Here is a 20237-nt window from a genome sequence, read left to right on the forward strand (position 1 = left end):
GCCATACCTTCCCTGCTCTCTGAATGTGCTTCACACAAGGAGAGCCTCATTCAATTGAGCTAATTCAAGATGAAATATCTGGGACATGATTTTTACCGGCATCAGAGCAAGTTGTCTGGGAAAGGGACTTCACCTATTGTATTTGTCCTCTTCCTTTCCTCGTTGTTTGTGTGTGTGTGTGTGTGTGTGTGTGTGTGGTTTTGTTTTGTTTGTCTTGTTAACTCTTTACATAATCCTTACGCTGCTCCTTTATTGTGAAAAAATGGATGAGTGTGGGTGTCATCTGACATCCTACAGCTTCACAAGGGGGTGGAAAAGCCAACTCCACATCAGCGTCTCCCAAGGCAGATTGCTATGAGGCTGAGAGATTTGCCCCCACCCTGCCAACCCTGACACCCACTGTCCCTCCCCCATCATGGTCTACTCTTCAGTTGTGCAATAGTCTGGATACTTTAGAGAAACAAATCCACAGAAACTCATGTATAAGAGAGAGTTTTATGTAAAGGGTAAGTGCACATCAAGAAAATATCCCAACCCAGTGCTACCCACACCCACAAGACCATCATTAATCCATATGTCCAACACCAATCCACAAAGTCCTCCTCCATCTCACAAAACACATGCAATGATGCTGACTGCAAGAGGAAAGCCAAATCAGTGAACATGTAAGCATCTCAGTACTGTCGGGGTCTCCACACGGGTGCTCCAGCACCCAGGCTGCATTGGGATAGGTCCATGCAGCTTCTCCTTCGGGATGTCTTGCAGGAAGTGAACCTTGCCAGCTGAAGCATGGAACTGGTTAAGGCAGCTGCACACTGGTCTGACCATCAGAGACCAAGAGATACGAGAACTAGAAAGGCGAGGCTCACTGAGCCATTTATCCCTCTGTCCTTCAATTAACCCCTCATGTGTTTATTGGCCAGGTTGGCACAATAAACGATCTCAAGTTGCATTTGATAATTCAGTGAAATGGCCACATAGAACTCAGAGACGATACTCACCAATCTCGAGGCTTATTAAGTAACTTAAGAGGTTAAAAATGAGCAGGATATAATTATATAGACAGGACAGCCTCTTCTCAGTCATGCCCACAGGCAAGCCTCTCTCTGGTCTTTGGCCTCTCAGCCCCACAGCCCACTGGTCTCTGACCTGCTCAAGCAATGTTAAAACTCTTTGAGGGTTGCCAATAAATGCCCAAAGGGTATGCTACTCTGCCACATGCCTCAGCCTAAAAGAACTCAGCTCTAGATCCAATACACATAGCTCCCTCAATTAAGTGCACTCAGCTTTATTTTTTCTGTGCATTGGGAAAGCCACCACTCTGGCTCTTGGTTCTGCTGCAGCTCTGGTGACAAAGCTATCTCCTGATTAAGGGACGCGGGAAACTCAAGGTCCAAAAACGTGCTCCACCCAGCTCTTCTCTCTTGCTGGTGTTTTGGGAGCCCTCTCTCCTGCTTCTGGGATGGTTCATTTTTCTCACAAATTTCTTAGCATTGATGATGAGCACTTTCAGTATTACAATGTTATTTTAAACATTTCAATTGGTATTCCATCTGTTTCTGGAGCCCTGTTTTTCACAAGGAGTTCTGGTATTGGGTTACATACTGGGCTGTTAACCACACAGTCTGCAGTCACTCTTCAGGAGAAAAATGAGGCTTTCTGCGCCCCTAAAGATTTATAGACTCAGAAGCCCCAAGGGGCAGTTCTACTCTGTCCTACAGAGACACAATGAGTCAAAATTGACTCGACAGCAGTGAGCACTGCTTTTCACCAATGCCTTCAATGTAGCTTGAACTTCTTCCTAAGAACCATCAGTTCTTAATCCATGCTACCCACTAAAATGGTTGTGAAGAGCCCTGTTAGCTTAGTGGGTTATGCATTGGGCTGTTAACCTCAAGATCAGCAGTTTGAAACCAGCCAGTCTGAGGCAGAAAGCTAAGGCTTTCTACTCCTATAAAGATCTACAGTCTTGGAAACCCCAGAAGTAGTTTTACTCTGTCCTGTGGGGTTTCTATGAGTCAGAATGAACTCTACAGCAGTGAATTTTTTAATGGCTGAATATCAGTCGGTTCTTGTTAATACAGGGACTGTGTATTCCTCCGATCTTCTTCCGATGCTTTGTGTGCCATTCAATTTTTGACCACATCAACTTTCAATTTACTCGAGGCTTCCATTTTTTCCTTCTGGCCAAGTTTTTCAGAAGTCGATCCTCAGGTCCTGCACCCCCAAACTGTCTAACATGAGTGACCTGCAGATTTCTGAAATACTGGTGGTACTGCATCCAACATCACAGAAACGCACAAGACACTACAGTGTGACAGATTGATGCACAAGCAGTGGGTCAGTTCGATACAAAGTAATATAATAACAGTGAGATATAGTCCTGGACTTTAAAACTAGTGGTGTTTAAAATATACTTAATAACTAAGTACATGGAGATTGTGTTAGTCTGGGTTCACTAGAGAAACAAATCCATAGACACTCATATGTATATAAGAGAGAGCTTTATATACAAGAGTAGTTGAATATTGAGAGAACATCCCAGCCCGGTTCAGAATAAGTCCATAAGTCAGATATTAGCCCATATGCCTGATATCAATCTATAAAGTCCTCTACAGACCCATGAAACACATACAATGCTGCTGAATGCAGGAAGATCACTGGCCAGTGGGTGGGAAGTCGTGTGGATCCAGTGGCATTGTAAGTATCTCAGCACTGGCAGGGCTCTCCACGTGGCTTCTCCAGCTCCAGAGGTATGACTCCATCAGACTCTCTCCATGTGTCTTCTCCACAGGGATGACTCTCAGGAAGTGAGCAAGTATCCCGCCTCCAGCATGCTATTTATCTCCTTAGAGAAGGCATCCTCAAACTATGGCCCGCGGGCCACATGCGGCCTGCCGAAGACATTTATCTGGCCCACCCGGTGTTTTAGCCCCCTTTGTTATTTTACTTCAAAATAAGATATGTGCAGTGTGCATAGGAATTTGTTCATAGTTTTTTTTTTTAACTATACTCTGGCCCTCCAAGGGGTCTGAGGGACAGTGAACTGGCTCCCTGTTTAAAAAGTTTGAGGACCCCTGCCTTAGAGCCTCGAAATGAGGTCATCAAGCTACTACCTGACTCCACCCTTCACTCTGAATCCTCAAATTAATACCAGATTATGTAACTACCACAGAGATCATTCTATGAGCATGATAACACACTGCTCAGAGAAAGATAAACTGGTACATTTCTGGAAAGGAACTTGTCAATAAGTATCTTTTTACTCATCAATGTAAAATATGTGTGTGTTTGGCAGACTGAAATAAATTACTCTGTATGTTTCAAAGGGTTAGAACACCCACAATTACTAATAAATATCACATATGCCACAATAAAAATGAGCATCCACATGAAAAATTCCCATGAAAAGAAATATAACTGGCTTTTTAAAAGATATGAAAAGATATTGTGAAGACAAACGGGTGCATAAGCAAAAGTGGTGAAGAAAGCTGATGGTGCCCAGATATAGCGTCTGGGGTCTTAAAAGCTTGAAGGCAAATAAGTGGCCATCTAGCTCAGAAGCAACAAATCCTACGTGGAAGAAGCACACCAGCCGGTGTGATCACAAGGTATCATAGGGATCAGATATCAGGCATCAAAGACCAAAAAATCAAATCATTGTGAATGAGGGGGAGTGTAAATTGGAGGTCCAAGACCCATCTGTAGGCAACTGGACATCCCCTTATGGAAGGGTCGCAGGGAGGAGACAAACCAGGCAGGGTGCAGTATTGGAACGATGAGACATACAACTTTCCTCTAGTTCCTAAATGCTTCCTTCTCTCCCCACTATCATGATCCCAATTCTACCTTACAAATCTGGCTAGACCAGAGGATGTACAGTGGTACAGATAGGAACTGGAAACACAGGGAATCCAGGACAGTTGATCCTTTCAGGACCAGTGGTGAGAGCGGCGATACCGGGAGGGTGGAGAGAGGGTGGGGTGGAAAGGGGGGACCGATTACAGGGATCTACATATTACTGCCTCCCTGGGGGACGGACAACAGAAAAGTGGGTGAAGGGAGACGTCGGACAGGGAAAGATATGACAAAATAATAATTTATAAACTATCAAGGGTTCCTGAGGGAGGTGGGATTGGAGAGGGTAGGGGAAATGAGGAACTGGTGCCAGGGGCTTAGGTAGAGAGCAAATGTTTAGAGAATGATGAGGGTAACAAGTGTACAATTGTGCTTGACACAATTGATATATGTATGGGTTGTGATAAGAGTTTTATGAGCCCCCAATAAAATGATTTTTTTTAAGTTAACGCCCCTTGGAAGTCCTACCTGTTTGAGCATGCCTATGAGAATTTAAATGGAAGTACCATCCGGCCCGACAGGTGTACTTCCCAATTATGTCCTTTCAGAAAATAGTCATGTGCACAGAGATATGTTTAAGGCTATGATCATAATTTTAGTATCAAATATATATTTTATATTAAATATATGTATTTCAATATATTGATTCAAAATTCCTACTCGTGGGACAATTGCTAAATAAAGGCATTGCCATACTATGTAATACTATGAGACAGGTCTATACATTTGAACATTATAATACTCCTAAGATATACAGCTGGACAAAAATCAGAAGGTGTTTTCTTTCATAAAACAGAAGATAAAATGAAGTTCATCTTTTCTACAAACTACTGAAGGGAAGAGAGGCAGTGATGGAGAGATGTGAGGAAGTTCTGTGAGAACGAACACACACACACATACACACACACACACACACACACACTTGATGCTGGTCTTCCCTCTGGAGATGACACTAGAACTGGGGGGAGGGAGGCGCAGTGATTTAATTCTTTCAAGAAGGAGCATTAATGCATGATTTAGATAATGCAATAAAGAGGGGGAAATATTGGAAGGAAAATGTTGATTGTCGTTCCCTCTTAACAGTAAACAACAACAAACCCACCTCATTGCCATCCAGTCAATGGCAACTCATAGCAGCCCTGTAGGACAGAATAGAGCAGCTGCCCCTGTGGGCAGTTTTTCTGAGACTATCGCTCTTTGGGAATAGGACACCTTCTTCTTTCTCCCTCAAAGAAGCTGGTTGGTTTCAAACCACTAACCATGCAGTTAGTAGCCCAGTGAGTAAGCGTCTGCCACTAGGGCCCCCTCTCCCTTAAGCCGAGAACTAGAGCTCATTCTCTTGTTGACAATGGGTTCCTTTCGTAATCGGGGTAAACCCCCTTCCCTGGATGGAAAACACGGAGCAAGGCCCAGGCTGGCCCCAGTCACGGCTCGCTCTGCAGCGTCACCAGGGAGACTGCTCGGACGCAGCCGCGCAGCACACAAGGCTCCAACGCTTGGATCCTCGCCCGAGACCTTTGTCCTTCGAACGCTGCCCTCCTGTTGTGAGCAAATTTTTTGGAAAAATTCTCCAACTCCTCCTGTAAGCATTAAACAATCTTCACTTTGAAGAAAATAACGTCTCCCTATTCATGGTGCCCAGGATGAAAACCCATCCATTTGTCCTCACTATGAGGAAAATCTAAGTTATTAGGAACCTCACAGCTAGCCCATGAGGCAATTTTATATTAATTTTGGAAAGGCAGCTACATATGATTCGAGTCTGCTACTGATATTACCATGATAATGATTGAAATTGCCTTGCAGGATGGTGCATAATCTTGTCTGGGGGTGGGAGAGGGTTTCAAAGCTCAGTGGCATAAAGAAAAGAGAAGCTGATTCGTCATTCAATACACAATGTGCCCAATTATCTGACCTGGGGACAATGTCTTGGGCTAGTCTTGCTACTGTAGTGTTTAGTTGTCTTATTATCCCATGGATAAAAAAAGAAGAAGAGAATCGCAGCCTACCTTTGCCACACAAAAGCTCCTAAATCCATTCCTGTCCTCGGGTCCTCCAGCCACGCTCCCCTGGCTCCAGCCTCATTCCGGGCTGGCTGCAGGGCACTATGAGGATACTGGCATCAGCTCTTGCATTACGGACCGCTTCCTGCAGTGTCTCTCTCTCTCTCTCTAAGTTTCCACTGTTGCCCCAGTAAGCGACCCCATCTAAGACCGCCATGCCTCTTCTCGAACTTGCTTTCACCATAGCAAAGTTGTTTACCTTCCTATACAGTGTGTCCTGTAGAAGGCATGTCTCCTGTCTAACCATTCCCCCAGGGTCCCTGAGAGGTGCAGCCTGGGAATGCGCTCAGCCGCTGACGGAAAGGTTACAGGTTCTAGTCCTCCCAGAGGTGCCTGGCCCTTAGCTATCGACTTCCAAAGAATTGGCCACTGGCAGTCCTATGAGAGTAGTTCTGCTCAGGTGCACATGGGGTCTCCATGGTGACTGGTGTAATCGTTGCATCATTGAACCAACTGATGATCAAGGGCTGCAGCCTTCACGATGGATGGTGTACGACTCAAGGAAAAGGAAGCCCAAATCCTCCTAACTGGGCCCATAGATAACAACATGTGTGGTAGGCTGGGTTATCTGGAGAAGCAAAACCAGTGGCACTCATATAGGTAAGAGAAAGAGTTTTATATCAAGAAATTATCTTATATCAAGAAGGTATCCCTGCCCAGTCCAACTTAAATCCATGGGTCCGGGGCTAGCCGGAGCCCTCTACAGTCTCACATAGCTGTTGGCTGATGATGCAGAAAGGTAAATTGGGATCCAGGATGATCACAGGCCAGTGGATCCAAGTGAAAACATGACAGTACTCAGGGTCAGGCGGCCCATAACCTAGTGTGGCAAGCATAATCCCAGCAAGTAGAAAGGAAATGGGCAGAGCGGGGACAGAGAGCAGTGGGGGGGAGAATGTCCCCAATGTCTTCTTCTAAATGGGCCACACCTCCCTTCTACAAGTGCAAGTTGACATAAAATCTAGCTTCCACATCACAATAAATGGGGGAAATATTAAAATCCATAATCAGTGCTCATGAAAGCAGCAGCCAAGAGTCAAATGATGCATTGCACTAGGTAAGTCAGCTGCCCAAAACCTCTTAAAAGTATTGAAAAGCACGGATGTTACTTTGAGGTCTAGGATGCATCTGACTCAGGCCAGGGTGTTTTCAATTGCCTTATCTGCAGGTGAAAGTTGGACATTGAGTCAGGAAGACTGAAGAAAACACACTTTGGACATGTTGTCTGGAGAGCCCGGTCCCCGGGGAAGGACATCATGTTGGTAACGTGGAAGGCCCTCAATGAAACGGGTGGCCCGGTGGCTGCAGCAATAGGCTCGAGCATAAGGACGGTGGTGAAGACGGCCCAGGACCGGGCGGTGTTTCCTTCTGTCGCATATAGGGTCGCTCTGGGTCGGAACTGACTTGATGGCACCTCACAACCACCATCCATTAGCTCCTCTCCCTGCTGTCGATGACTTCCCTGGCCTCTCACCTCTCCTTTCCTCGTCATACTCGCTTGGTTTCTGGGACTCTCTCAAGTCTCGGGAATGGTTTGGGGCCAGCAAATAAGCCTGATCATGGATGTTGTTAGTCACAGGGGGGCGGGGAAAGTTTGGAAGAAGATGCTTCAGCACGACATGGAATGTGGGAACGCCGATTGTCGTTGCTTTTATATTTATTCTCCATCCTCATCCTTTCGGACATCAGTGTCATTCATTCAAAAACCGCTCCAATTTCATCTCCCTCCTGGAGAGAATGCCTGCGGTCACTCCCGACAGAGCTGAGGGAACTGCACCTCTTCCAGAGCCTTTAAGACAGAATTTAACGGATCCATAGGTTTCAGAGCCCAGAAAACAGGTAGTATGAGACAGATCTACATGTCTGAACAGCGTACACGTAAGATGATATGAGATTGTCACCTGGCAGGTTTGCACAGTTAGCTGCCCAGTGCTTAACCTGTGGTGCCACCAGGGCTCCTTCGAAAAAACTAAGAGAAAATGCAGCTCTTCATTGGATAGGAACGAATGCAGCTAGAAGAACTTGTATGTGTCTTGCAAGATAGACCACGTAACCATGGGTTACATTTTGGGTTGCTAACTGCAATGTCAGCAGTTCAAAACCACCTGCCGATCCAAGGGACAAAGAGGAAGCTTTCTGCTCCTGCAAAGAGTTACAGTCTCCAAAACCCACAGGGGCAGTTCTACTCTGTCTTGTAGGGTCCCTATGGGTCAGAATCCATTTGATGGCACTGAAAGTGAGATATGTGTCAGAGAGGCAAATGGATGGATGGGGAGAGAGAGAGAGAGAGAGAGAGAGAGAGAGAGAGAGAGAGAGATCCTCCTAACGGCGCAGTGTTTAAGTACTTGCAAGGTCAGCTGTTCAAACACACCAGCTACTTTTTTTTTAAATCATTTTATTGGGGGCTCATAAAACTCTTCTCACAACCCATACATACATCCTTTGTGTCAAGCATATTTGTACATTTGTTGCCATTGTCATTCTCAAAACATTTGCTTTCTACTTGAGCCCTTGGTATCAGCTCATTTTCCCCCTCCTACCCCAATCCTCCCTTCCTCTCTCACACTTGATAAATTATAAATTATTTTTTCATGTCTTACATTGCCTGATGTCTCCCTTCACCCACTTTTCTGTTGTCCATCCCCCAGGGAAGGGGTTATATGTAGATCCTTGTGATCGGTTCCCCTTTTCTAGCCCACCTTCCCCTTCCCCTCCTGGTATTGCTACTTTCATTATTGGTCCTGAGGGGTTCATCTGTCCTGGATTCCCTGTATTTCCAGTTATTATCAATACCAAAGTACATTCTCTGGTCTAACCAGATTTGTAAGGTAGAATTGGGGATACGATAGTGGGGCGGGGGAGAAGCATTAGAGAACTAGAGGAAAGCTGTATGTTTCGTCGGTGCTATACTGCATCCTGACTGATTCAGCTCCTCCCTGCAACCCTTCTCTAAGGAGATGTTCAGTTGCCTACAGATGGGCTTCGGGTCTACCCTCTACACTCCCCCTCATTCACAATTATATGGTTTTTTGTTCTTTGATGCCTGATACCTTATCCCTTAGATACCTCATGGTCACACAGGCTGGTGTGCTTCTTCCATGTGGGCTTTGTTGCTTCTCAGTTGGATGGCCACTTGTTAACCTTCAAACCTTTAATACCCCAGACAATATATCTTTTGATAGCCGGGCACCATCAGCTTTCTTTACCACATTTGCTTATGCAACCACTTTGTCTTCAGGGATCATGTCGGGAAGGTGAGCATCATGGAATGCCAGTTGAATAGAACAAAGTGTTCTTGCATTGAGTAGAGGCCCAGTGTCCATCTACTATCTTAATACTAAACCTATAGCTATATGCACATATATCTAGTTCCCCATTGTCATATTAAAATATATTTATATATGTACATGCCTATGTTTAGACCTTTATAAATGTCCTTTGTCTCCTAGCTCTTTCCTCTATTTCCTTTTACTTTCCTCTTGTCCCACTATCATGTTCAGCCTTCATTTGGGTTTCAGTAATTCCTCTGGGTTACATTGGCCTTGATGAAGCCCTACCAGGCCTCCTACACCCTCCTCACCATCGACTTTGAATCACTTGTTGTTCTCTTGTCCCTGGGTTAGTTAACACCCACTTCTTTTCCCCCACCTCCCCTTCTCCCATGTCCCCCCAGAACCATCATTCCTGTTGTTTTCTCCTCCAGATTTTTTAGCCCACCTATCTTATCTAGATAGATCTGCAGAGATAATAATATGGACAAAAAATAAGACAGGGCAAAACAAAGCAATAAAAGAAAACAAAACAACAACCCCCCAAAAAAAAGAAAAGCCATGTTTTCTGGTTGAGTCTGATGAAGTGCCATATCCTGCCCCGCCCCTCCCCCCCCCAAGTCTAATTTTGGTATTCCCTGGGGACTTCATTGATCTGTTCCCCTTGCTGTTCTGTTGCATGCCCTTAGTGTTTTGCCTCAGTGTGGTGGGGTCAGATTGGGTGCATTTTCCACACTGTGTCTCCAATGCTGCGATGTCGTGTCTCATAGTGGGGCCGGCCATATGGTCCTCTCTGTGAATTAGCTGCTCTGAGCAGGGATATCATCCTCAAGGCTTGGTGGGCCAGGATGTGCTCCACTCTCTCTTCCTCCCCCTTCATTTGCTCCTGTGTGCTCTGATCAGATATGTCCCTCTCCCTGAGCTGTAGCTTCAGTGCTGTCCTCTGAAGTGAATTCATCTGCAGGGAGAGGGGGGCTGTCCACATAGTTGGGATTGGGGCCGGCCCCTCACCAGCTACTTTAAGAAAGAAAGATGTGACCATCAGCTTCCATAATGAGTACAGCAGCCTTGGAAAGCCTACTCTGCCCTACGTTTGCTAATGAGCCGGAATGAACTTGGTGGCAGTGGGTTGGGATTGGTATCCTCATCATAACTAGTGTTTTCTACACCAACATTTCTAGAATCAGAGCCATTCTGTCCAATCTTCAGAACCCTGTGCATAGAGGCTATTGAAGAAAGTGAAGAAATTGAAGCCACAGAAAGACATTATATTGCCAGAGAGGCCACCACAAGGAGTGGAACAGACACCAATGATCACTGTTTGGAACTCCGTATGTGTGCATTTATATGCACATTTTTTATTTAAAGCAAGCTTAGTGATGAGGATTTATAAAACAGATCAGCCACTGCATGGAGCCCTTTCGCACTTGCCTACAGTCCAAATTCTAACTGTACATCATCGTTCATGGTGTACCCACAGCTACTGAGCCCATCCTGACTCGGTTGCCCCATGTAGGACTTCCGAAGCTGTACATCTTTATGGGAGCAGACAGCCTCATCTTTCTCCCATGGAGCAGCTGTGGGTTTGAACCACCAACCCTGAGTTTCAGTATCAGAAACCCACGTCGGCAGTTCTACCATGACCTGTCAGTTCGCTGTGAGTAGGCATGACTGGCTGGCAGTGAGTTTGGGTTGTGTTGAATCTCTCAGTCCTCCCGTTTGATTCCCTCCAGGGGCTTGCCCTGCTCTTTTCATGATACCAAATCCTGTCCCCTCAGGCTGCCTGCTATCGAATGAGCCCTTCAGACCCACAGACTCGCCCCCTCAGAGAAAAGTTGCTGCAATCATCCATCTCAGCCAAAACAAAAAACAAAAAAACATTGCCATCAAGTCAACTCCGGTTGGTGGTGGCACGCAAACACCCACCCCTAAGCTCCACCCCAGTTTCAGAAAAGAACTACCTGGGTGGGTGTTCAGTGACTGATTTGGGGAAGGAGCTCGGGCTTTCTTCCGAGGCGCGTTTGGGCAGACACGCAGCTGACAACAGTCACCATTTGTACCAAATGGGCCCCATCGTTCTGAGATAGGTCCCAGATTCCTCACCTTCTGCGCTGCCACAGCTGTGGACATCAGAGAGCCGTGAGCCCAGACAAGAGGAAAGTGGCCTTCCCTTTGACTCCATGGGTGTCCCAGAGCATCCGTGCCAATATCTGGAAAACCTCTCCTATGACTTAGCACTATCACAAGCTAGAGTCAGGTCCCCTCCCCACCCTCCAGTCCCCACCCACTGCCCCCAAGCCCCACTCCTAGTCCCCAAAGTCTTTACTGTTTCCAAAAGACCCGGATTCTAGAGACTGGCTTTACTGACGTCCAAAGATTCCAGACTTACCCAATAAAAAATGAGAGTAATAACAAGCAAGTAGTTGGGAAGAAAAAGTAAAGGTGGGAAGGAAATGGTGCTGCACACCTGCTGGAAGTGGGTTGCACAGCAGACTGGGCTTCTTGCCAGCAGGTGAGCGTGAGTCACACCTGGAGCAAGAGGTAAAGCAAATGGCCTGTCCCGTAATCACCCACCCAGCTCGCTCTGAGCACACATGACAAGTTCCAACACCTGCAGTCAATCCAGTGGCAGAAGGCCAAGCCACTGAGGAGAGAAAGCAGGGGTGTCAGAACAACTAAGCCCTACCAGTCAGTTCTCCCCAGGTTCTGCCTTCCCAAGGAAAGTGGTCATGCTGAGAGGAGGAGGGTGGGGGGGGGGATGATGATTCTCAGCCAATCCTCTGTAATAGTTGGCTACAATCCTGGAGTTAGCATCAGAATCATTTCTGAAATCTATCCAGGTATCAGCCAGGCATTCCTCATTACCCAGATCCAGCATCCTGGGAAGACCAGTGAGCACCAACATCCTGCTTGGTGGGGTCCCAGGCTGGGATATCTCATTGAAACTGACCAAACTCTCAGATTCCCTACCACCTGAGCTATTGTGAGATGTTAAGGTGTTTCAAGGTTAAGGCTGGACAGGGAAAGGCCAAAGTTCCCTCGAAATAGATATGTAGATAGATGTGGGTGTTTCCCTCTCCGGCCTCCCATCATCCTTTGTGTTAGTCTAATCTCTTTGCTACTGAAGCAGAAAAACCAGACACCAAGCCAGTAAACCAAGACCTACGGATTACAGGCTGTGTGCGGACCATACCATTCTACACCTGACAGCCTAACGGCTTCATACACATGTAATGTGAGGGGCATGTGTTACATGTATGTGGGCAGCTGTTTCCCTGGATACAACAGTTGTATCTGCTCAAAACCAAATCAAAACTCACTAGCAACTCATAGGACAGGGTAGAACTGCCCCAGCGGGTTGCTGAGATTGTACCTCTTTACAGGAGTAGAGAACCTCATCTCTCTCCCACAGGGCAGTAGTGGTTTTCAACTGCTGAACGTGTGGTTAGAAGCTCGATGTGGAACCCACGGGACCAGCAGGACTGCTCATCACACAATACGAGGGTCTCGGAGTTTGCTTATTTTGAACACTGACAAGATTTCAACATCAAGGCATTTTTTATTTTTATTTTCCACTACTGTGCCAAGCTCTTTGCCCCTGAAACAGAAACTAGGGAATGAGATCTTAAACCTGTTCCCCTCTGCACGGGCTCTCACAGCTAGGTGATCGTGCTGAGAAGAGCGGTTCCTTTAACAGAGCTAACGGGGAGCATTCTGGGGGGGGGGGGAAGCAGAAGGTAACTTCCATCAGCGAAAAGGAAGGAATTTCAGTTACTCAAAAAAATCGACTTGCTTTTGCTTTTTTATTGTTTTTATTTTTTTAAGTTTTACTAGCACTTCACCCACGTGTCACACATTCAGCACATCAGGAAGAGCTGGACACCACAGTCCAGTCTAGAACGGCTGCTCCTTCCTTACACTCATTGTGGCTCAGGTCACTATTCTTTTCCTCACTGGGGCAAAAACACGCAAAAAAAACCCAACATTCTCCAGTTCCACAACTTCTACATGCACCGTGCAGTGTCATTGATTATACGCTTCGGGTTGCACAACCATTATTGATACCCTTTTCCAAATTACTCCACCATTCGCATAAACCCACGCCCCCTAAGCAACAGAGCGTTCTCCTTCACCCATGGTATCCATCGGTCAATTTGGTTTCTTTATTAGTACTTGCTTTTTCTAAGAGCATCATTTAGAAGTTTTATTCCAGCACTATCAAAGCATGCAGCTATCGGGGCGATAATCAATACTATACTGGTATCACAGTGAAAGAGGGGTGTTGCTGCGGGTCCATCTCAGTAATAATGCCTTTGAACTTCTCGGCCTCAGATCAAAGCCACCAAGGCTCCGGTTTCAAAGGGAAAGACTTGGAAGGAAAACAAAGGGAAAAGAAACCTTGGGGAAAGAATGTAACATAAACAATTCCTGGTGTAGCAAGTCCAATTCGACTCCCCTCCCCATTTTTTTAAGTTGTCCTTGACCTTGGGAGGGGGAAATAGAAGGAAGTCTTTAAACAAACCAACCTACTTCAAGTGCAAACGGGGCCGCATTCACTATTGTTAGCAACTGCACACATTCTTTGATGTTCAACTACTTACTTCTTTTCCCCTCCCTGTCCTTTGAATAGCAGCGCCCTGGTGGCCTAGAGGTTACCACTTGGGCTGCAAATTGCAAGCTCAGCTATTCAAACCCCCCACCCCATCCCCCACAGTTCTGGAAGAGAAAGACCAGGCTTTCTACTCTCCTAAACAATCACAGAGGCAGTACTACCCTGTCCTATAAAGTTGCATTGAGTTGGCATCCACTTGATGGCACTGAGGGAGACTAATTCCCTTAAAATCCCTGGTAGCCTGTGATGGCTAGTCAAGAAGTGGCTTTTCAACTCCTTCGGTGGCCCCTTGGAAGAAAAACTCCGTTGGCTTCCAAAAGATTTACAGCCGTGGAAATCCAACGGGGCTATTCTACCCTGTGCTATAAGGTAACTGTCAGTTGGAATTGACTCACGGGTAAAGGGTTTGGGTTTTGTTTTAATAACTTCCTCAGAACAATTTTATGTGCTTGATGTGTCAAATACTAACAGATATGTTTTTAAATGTCCTACTCTAATTGTGAACTTACATATTTCCCCATGTGTTTCTGCCAATTTTTGCTTCATACATATTACGTCATTAGATGTATAGACATTTAGAATTATTACAACTTCCTGGAGAATGAAAATGTTTATCATTAAGCAGTGAGGTAATGAATCTCTTTACCTCTAGCCTTAAATCATGCACACTATTAGCATACCAATTAACTTCCCTTTGTTTATATCTTGCTTGGTGTATCTTTTGGCATATTTTTGCTTTCAGTTTTTCCATATTCTTTTGCTTAGATATGTCTTTCACAAATAGCAAAAAAAAACAACTCATTTTTTAAAAAATTCACTCTGATGATTTTCTTATCTTGTAATTGATGTCATTGACTTACATTGCTGTTTCTTTCTACAACCATTTCTTCTATTCGCCTGCTTTTTCCTGCTTCTCTTTCTTTCCTGTCTTTCTTTGGGGCCGGATTAAGGATTGGTGTTGTTTGGGTTTTTTTTTTTTTAATACTTAGAATATGAAGCCCTGTGGCTTAAATTCTTATCAAGCAAGAGATCTGACTAGAATAAAATTCTCTTTAAAACTTTTTTCAGGCTTGACACACAACAGATGCAGGTATGGATTGTGATAAGAGTTGTTTAAACCCCCAATAAAATGACTTTTTTTTTAAGTAAAAAGAAAACACACCAAAATGACAGCAATAAATTCATATATATCAATTTTTGGAGGGAAAAAAAACACCTTTTCTCAGATTTTTATAAAGAGAACACAGCAAGCCAGGAAAGGGGGGAAAACTGGTTCTTTTACGAAGTGACACGGGAATAGGGGTGGAGGGTGTAGTGGGAGAAGAGGAAGAGGAAGCAGTAAAACAGGCTTGCCTTCTTCACGATTATCCAACAGTTACATAGCTCATAATCTGTTGCCTTGAGGAACCAAACTGTTGACTCGTGTTGCTATTTACATGTTCCTCACACAATAACCCCAAGGGACAGCTATTCCAATTAAGCCTGTGTCACAGCCAGAAGAGAGGCTTGCCCAAAGTCCCAGTAGCGAAGGATCCACAACTCTGGCTCCAGTCCCGTAAATGTGGGAAAGTGCACCTTCCTATTTCCTAGGCTTTGTTTGGGGGACAGGTGTTGCCATTTGGGGATGTAGGGTTGACTGTTCTATGTCCCAGCTTCATGATTTACTACTTGGCACAAGCCAATCCTTCATGTGTATAATGGGATGATTTTGCCCTGCCCACGGCCATTGACAAGCCCAGAGGGCACTGTGGTTATGCCCAGAGGGTTGCTAGGTCAGCCATTCAAAACCACCAGCCCAACCTCAGGGGGCAGTGGAATTTCTACTCCCGTAAAGAGTTACAGTCTTAGAATCTCACAGGGGCAGGTCTACCCTGTCTGCTAGGGTCACTGTGAGTAGCCATCAACACAATGGTAGAAGTTACCTCCATCCTACTCCAATGGCTGATGTGTGGAGAAGTAGAACATCAGGCCTTTCATCCATGGCTCTCCAGGTGGATCTGAATCTGTAGCATTTAGTTACTGTTTGCACCCCCAAAGGAGCTCTGGCGGCACAGTGGGTTATGCCTAGGGCTGATAACCACAAGGTCTGCAGTTCAAACCCATCAGCCACTGTGCAGGAGGAAGATGAGGCTTCCTGCTCCTGTACAGAAACACTGCCTTAGAAACCCACAGGTTAGTCTTGATTTCCTTAGAAAACGCCCTTGTTCTTAGAAGACATGCTAGGTTAAGCGTCTGGTGGATCCCTCGGCCAGAATAACCCTGTGATCAGACAGAGACTATTGTATGCACTTGACTATGGTGGGTGGAATCAGGTTCTAATGTGATACTTGGTCATTTGATCTCCCTCTTGGTCCATTTTGCATTTGTTCTAGCTTTAAATATTTTCGGCTTTTTTTACCTCGATGGAGGTTTTTTTAACCTCTGGTTTATTTAATATTGCTGTTGGTCTTCTCTTTCTTTTTAAAATACATTTGCTGTTTTAATTTTGTTGTTGTTCGTTTTGTTTTCACTTTATGAAGCACAGGAGAGGTAGACAATACTTGGTGTGGTGGCTTCTCAGGCATGGGGGGATGGGGGAGGGAAATAGGAAGCAAATAATGAATACGGGGGGGAGGGGGTGTTATAATCTAACCTTGATGATGTATATGCAACTATTTTCAAATATGATTGAACTATGGAAGTGTATGATATAGGAATTATATAGCTCAATAAAACTATTGGAAAAAAATAAGACAGACTGTTATTTATCAAGGAGAAAAAGAAACATCCTAGGGTATTTGGGTGTGGCTGTAAATGACTTTCTAAGGGTTAAGCCAAAAAGTGAGTTTGAGTTTATATATGTGTGTGTGTGTGTGTGTGTGTGTGTACTGTGTACATACTTACATATGAGTTTGACATTCTTTGGCTGGGATAACGTAAATGTCAAATATAAAAATGTCACATGGAGGGAATAGGCGTTTGACTTGTACAAAATGGGCTAATTTTCCCCCAAATATGAAAGACATCGAAAAGCTTGGCTCAGATGCAAGGAACTACTGGGTCACATGAAAGGCAGCAATCAGAGTCGGCGAGTATTAGAAGAACTCCTAATGTGGGAGGACCCAGCCTAAGTTTTCAGTCTAATTATGGCCCACCCGAGGACACATACTGTCAGTAAACTCTATGGCAACACCAGGATGCTCTCAGGTCACCAGCTCAGCTGGACACAATCCCCGCCTCTCTGGCAACAGCCCTGACCCTGCACTGTTCCGGGTGGACCCGGAGCCAGGCCCAGGGGCCGGTACTCTGCCAGACGCTCTCCTGGGTGGGTTTGGCATCGCTAATGGCCGTCTTCGCGTCGCGCGAAACTCCAGGGGATAAACGCGTCAATGGATCCAAAGACAAGTGAGTTGTGAACGACTCTGGAAGGACCGGCAACGCTCAGCGCAGCAGCTACCCACCAGTGCAGGGAAGAGGGCGCTGCTTGCTCCGGGGGGTCCGGCGAGGAGAGGATTGGAGGAGCAAGGGCACCTGGGCACCCTCTGTCCAGTAGAACCTGTGTCCTTCTGCGGAAAAGCAACGCGGCGCCCCTTAAATACAGACTCTCCTCACCCCCTGGCCGGGCCGGGCCGGGCCGGCCCCCAGGGCGCCTCGGACGCGTCCGCTTGGTGCGCCCGCCCTGGCGAGAAGGAGAGCGCGCTGGCCCAGCGCCCGCGCCCAGCCTGGGGTGGACGGTACCTGGAGCGCCGACGAGGCACCGAGGGCGGCGTCGCTGGTCGCGTCGTCGAGTAGCCTGGAGGCCGAGGAGCTGCTGCTGCTGCTGCGGCTCATGGTGACCAAGCCCCCGCGCGCTCGGAGCGGGAGCCGGAGCCTCACAGAGCGGCGAGTGAGCCGGGCTCGTCGCCTGGGGCAACATGTCAACACCTGGAGGCGGCGCGGCAGGGGAGCGGCGCAGGAGGCAGGAGGTGAGGGAGGAGGGGGCAGAGGGGCAGGGGGTGGAGGAAGATAGTGGCGGCGAGGATGGAGCCAGGTGAGGGTGGAGAGTGGGATGGCCGTCAGCTGAGCCCACGGGCCCACTCTCCCAAAGCGACTGGAGACCGCGGAACTGGGATTTGGGCCTCAGGAGGACTCGCAATTCCAGGTCTAGTCCTTGTATCTAGGCCAAGGGGCCAAGCCGAAAGGAAACTCACTGCCATGGGGTCAGGTCTGACACCCTGGGGCACAGCGGTAGAATGAACTGCCCCTTTGCATTCGCAGCCCGACCTGTAGCCCTCTGGCCCACCAGGGCTCCTTGGACAAGGGGCAGCAAGTGACAAAGGCTAAAGGCGGTGGGCATGAGGGGTGGGTGCCGGAGCGCACTGGTACAAAGGTGCAGAGGGTCCTATGAATGGGAATCGACTCAGTGATGGTGAGTGTGAGTTTGGTGTAGGTTTGCAAACGGGCCTGGGTGCTGCAGGGCCCACCCAGCAAGGCATGTGTGTGCAGCTGGGTGTCTCTGGGCAGCCCAGAAGGGTGGGTCCCTCAGTATAACGTCATGCTGCCCCGGGCCTGAAATGTTGAGTGGTTTCTGAACATATCCCTCCTTCTTGCTTCCATCGGGAGCTCATCCTGGTGAGCTTTCTTTCTCTTAACCTCACAGCAACCTTCCTCCTGGAGGCAATATTCTCGTTACCAACAACACTACCTTCTAATGATGAAATACCCCCCACGTGTTCAGTGAATGCAAACCACAAGGCATTCCCTGGAAGGAAGATGAGGCAGGCTGCAATGGGGCCACGCTGCAATGGGGCAGTTCTACATGTCACAAAACTCACTGCCAGCGAGTGGCTTCTGACCCACAGCGGGCCCATAGGACTGGATAGAACTGCCCCTGTGGGTTGCCGAGACTGTTAACTCTTTGCGGGAGTAGAAAGAACAGTCTCTCATGCAGTGGCTGGTGGTTTCAAACTACTGACCTTGCAGTTAGCAGTCACGATACCAGGGCCCCTTTCTACATGCCCTACGGGGTTTCCGAGTTGACTGGATGAGGCACAAGGTCACGCAGCTGATAAGTGTAGGTTAAAAATTAAGATCGGGCCCCAGACCATAAAGCTAAAGTGCAGAGAAAGTAATTAACCGGCCCCAAGCCCCACAGTTTATAGCAGAACCCAAGAATGGAATGCGCATTCATCTCACTTTAAGATCCATGTCCTATTGCAAACTTCAATAAAAACATTATTTTTAAAGTCAACCCTCGATGAGGTCGCTCTTCTTGGATTCCATCCAGTCATCCTTCATACGTGTTATTGCTTCAAAGGTTTCTGGCCCCGACAGTGACTCTTGATTCTATCGTAGCAACACCATCTATACACAGGCAATAAGCCCCACCTCTCCCCGTCTCCCCAAAAGCCATCAAATCAATACTGCCTCATAGTAACCCAACAACAAATCATTTTTTAAAGTACGTTCTGCAGTGAGCGTGTATTCAATTTGCAGCTTTTCCTTGCAGGAGAATCACTTCAAATCTGTTAACTTTTCTGACCCAACCCTGTCAGAGCAGCGACTGAAGGAAACCCCAAAGTACATGAACAAGAACCAGTCTGAGAAAGCCCCCCACCACCCCGGGGCTCCCCTTATGGCCAGTTGTTGAAAATTGTAGTTTATGAAGTTTAACTCCAGATCATTGCTGTTCCCCTTGGACCTCTTTTCCATGAGACCAAGAGCCGGGGCTTGTACAGTCTCTGAAGGTCTGTGGCACACATCCTCCCTCCACCCCGCGGATCAATGTTCCGTCCAAAAATTAGACAAGTCTACGGGGGGGGGGGTGGGTAATAGAGTGAGGGAGGAAGGGACACTTAGAGTCATAGCCATTTGGGATCAAAAGGGCAGCACGTACCCAGGGACAAAGTTCAGTGCGTTTTCTAGGAGGAAAATGGAAACCAGGATACCCCAGAGGGAAGTGGGCTAAGAGCGGTTTCCGTGTTGGGACTGCCGTCAAATGCGCATGAAGCAAAACGTGCATGAATTATGGGATGGAAAACTGAGCTGCTCCAAAAATATTTTTTTAAACGGCAAAATCTCTGCCACACAGGTTTTTCCCTGTGTGGAAACAATGTGCGTTTTCGCAGGAGGGAATTTCCCTCGATGGTGCAGACAATTTGCACTCCGAGCCTAAAAGCTGGCAGCTCAAACCACGCAGCGGCTTAAGAGTAAGCCAAGTAGTGGCCCGGCCCTGGCCCGGTGCCCTTGAACTTTAAGGGACACCAAGCCATCAGGGTTCTGGGTGAGTAGACGATTGTCATTGGAGGATCTGTGGGTCTGACCATGGTGTAAGCGAGGGAGGGAAGTGAAAAATGCACAGAGCACGTCCTAGTCTGGGGACAACGAGCAGATTTCTCACAAAACTCCCTGTGGGGATGCTACTGGATGTCTTGTAATAGGCTTCAATTTTCCTTTACCCACGAGAAGCTTCCAGCT

General features: G+C 46.9%; 1 protein-coding gene across 1 annotated transcript in view; it reads right to left on the reverse strand.

Annotated features, from left to right (window-relative positions):
• The window catches only part of CCDC170 (coiled-coil domain containing 170), a 118176-nt gene extending 100564 nt beyond the window's left edge, over window positions 1–17612 (reverse strand). Inside the window, exon 1 of the mRNA XM_075554219.1 lies at window positions 17520–17612. Within this exon, the coding sequence (XP_075410334.1) occupies window positions 17520–17612 (93 nt within the window). The remainder of the gene's footprint in view (window positions 1–17519) is intronic.
• Window positions 17613–20237: the final 2625 nt, after the last annotated feature.

The sequence above is a fragment of the Tenrec ecaudatus genome, chromosome 7 (genome assembly GCF_050624435.1).
Source record: "Tenrec ecaudatus isolate mTenEca1 chromosome 7, mTenEca1.hap1, whole genome shotgun sequence".
In the NCBI taxonomy this organism is placed as follows: Eukaryota; Metazoa; Chordata; class Mammalia; order Afrosoricida; family Tenrecidae; genus Tenrec; species Tenrec ecaudatus.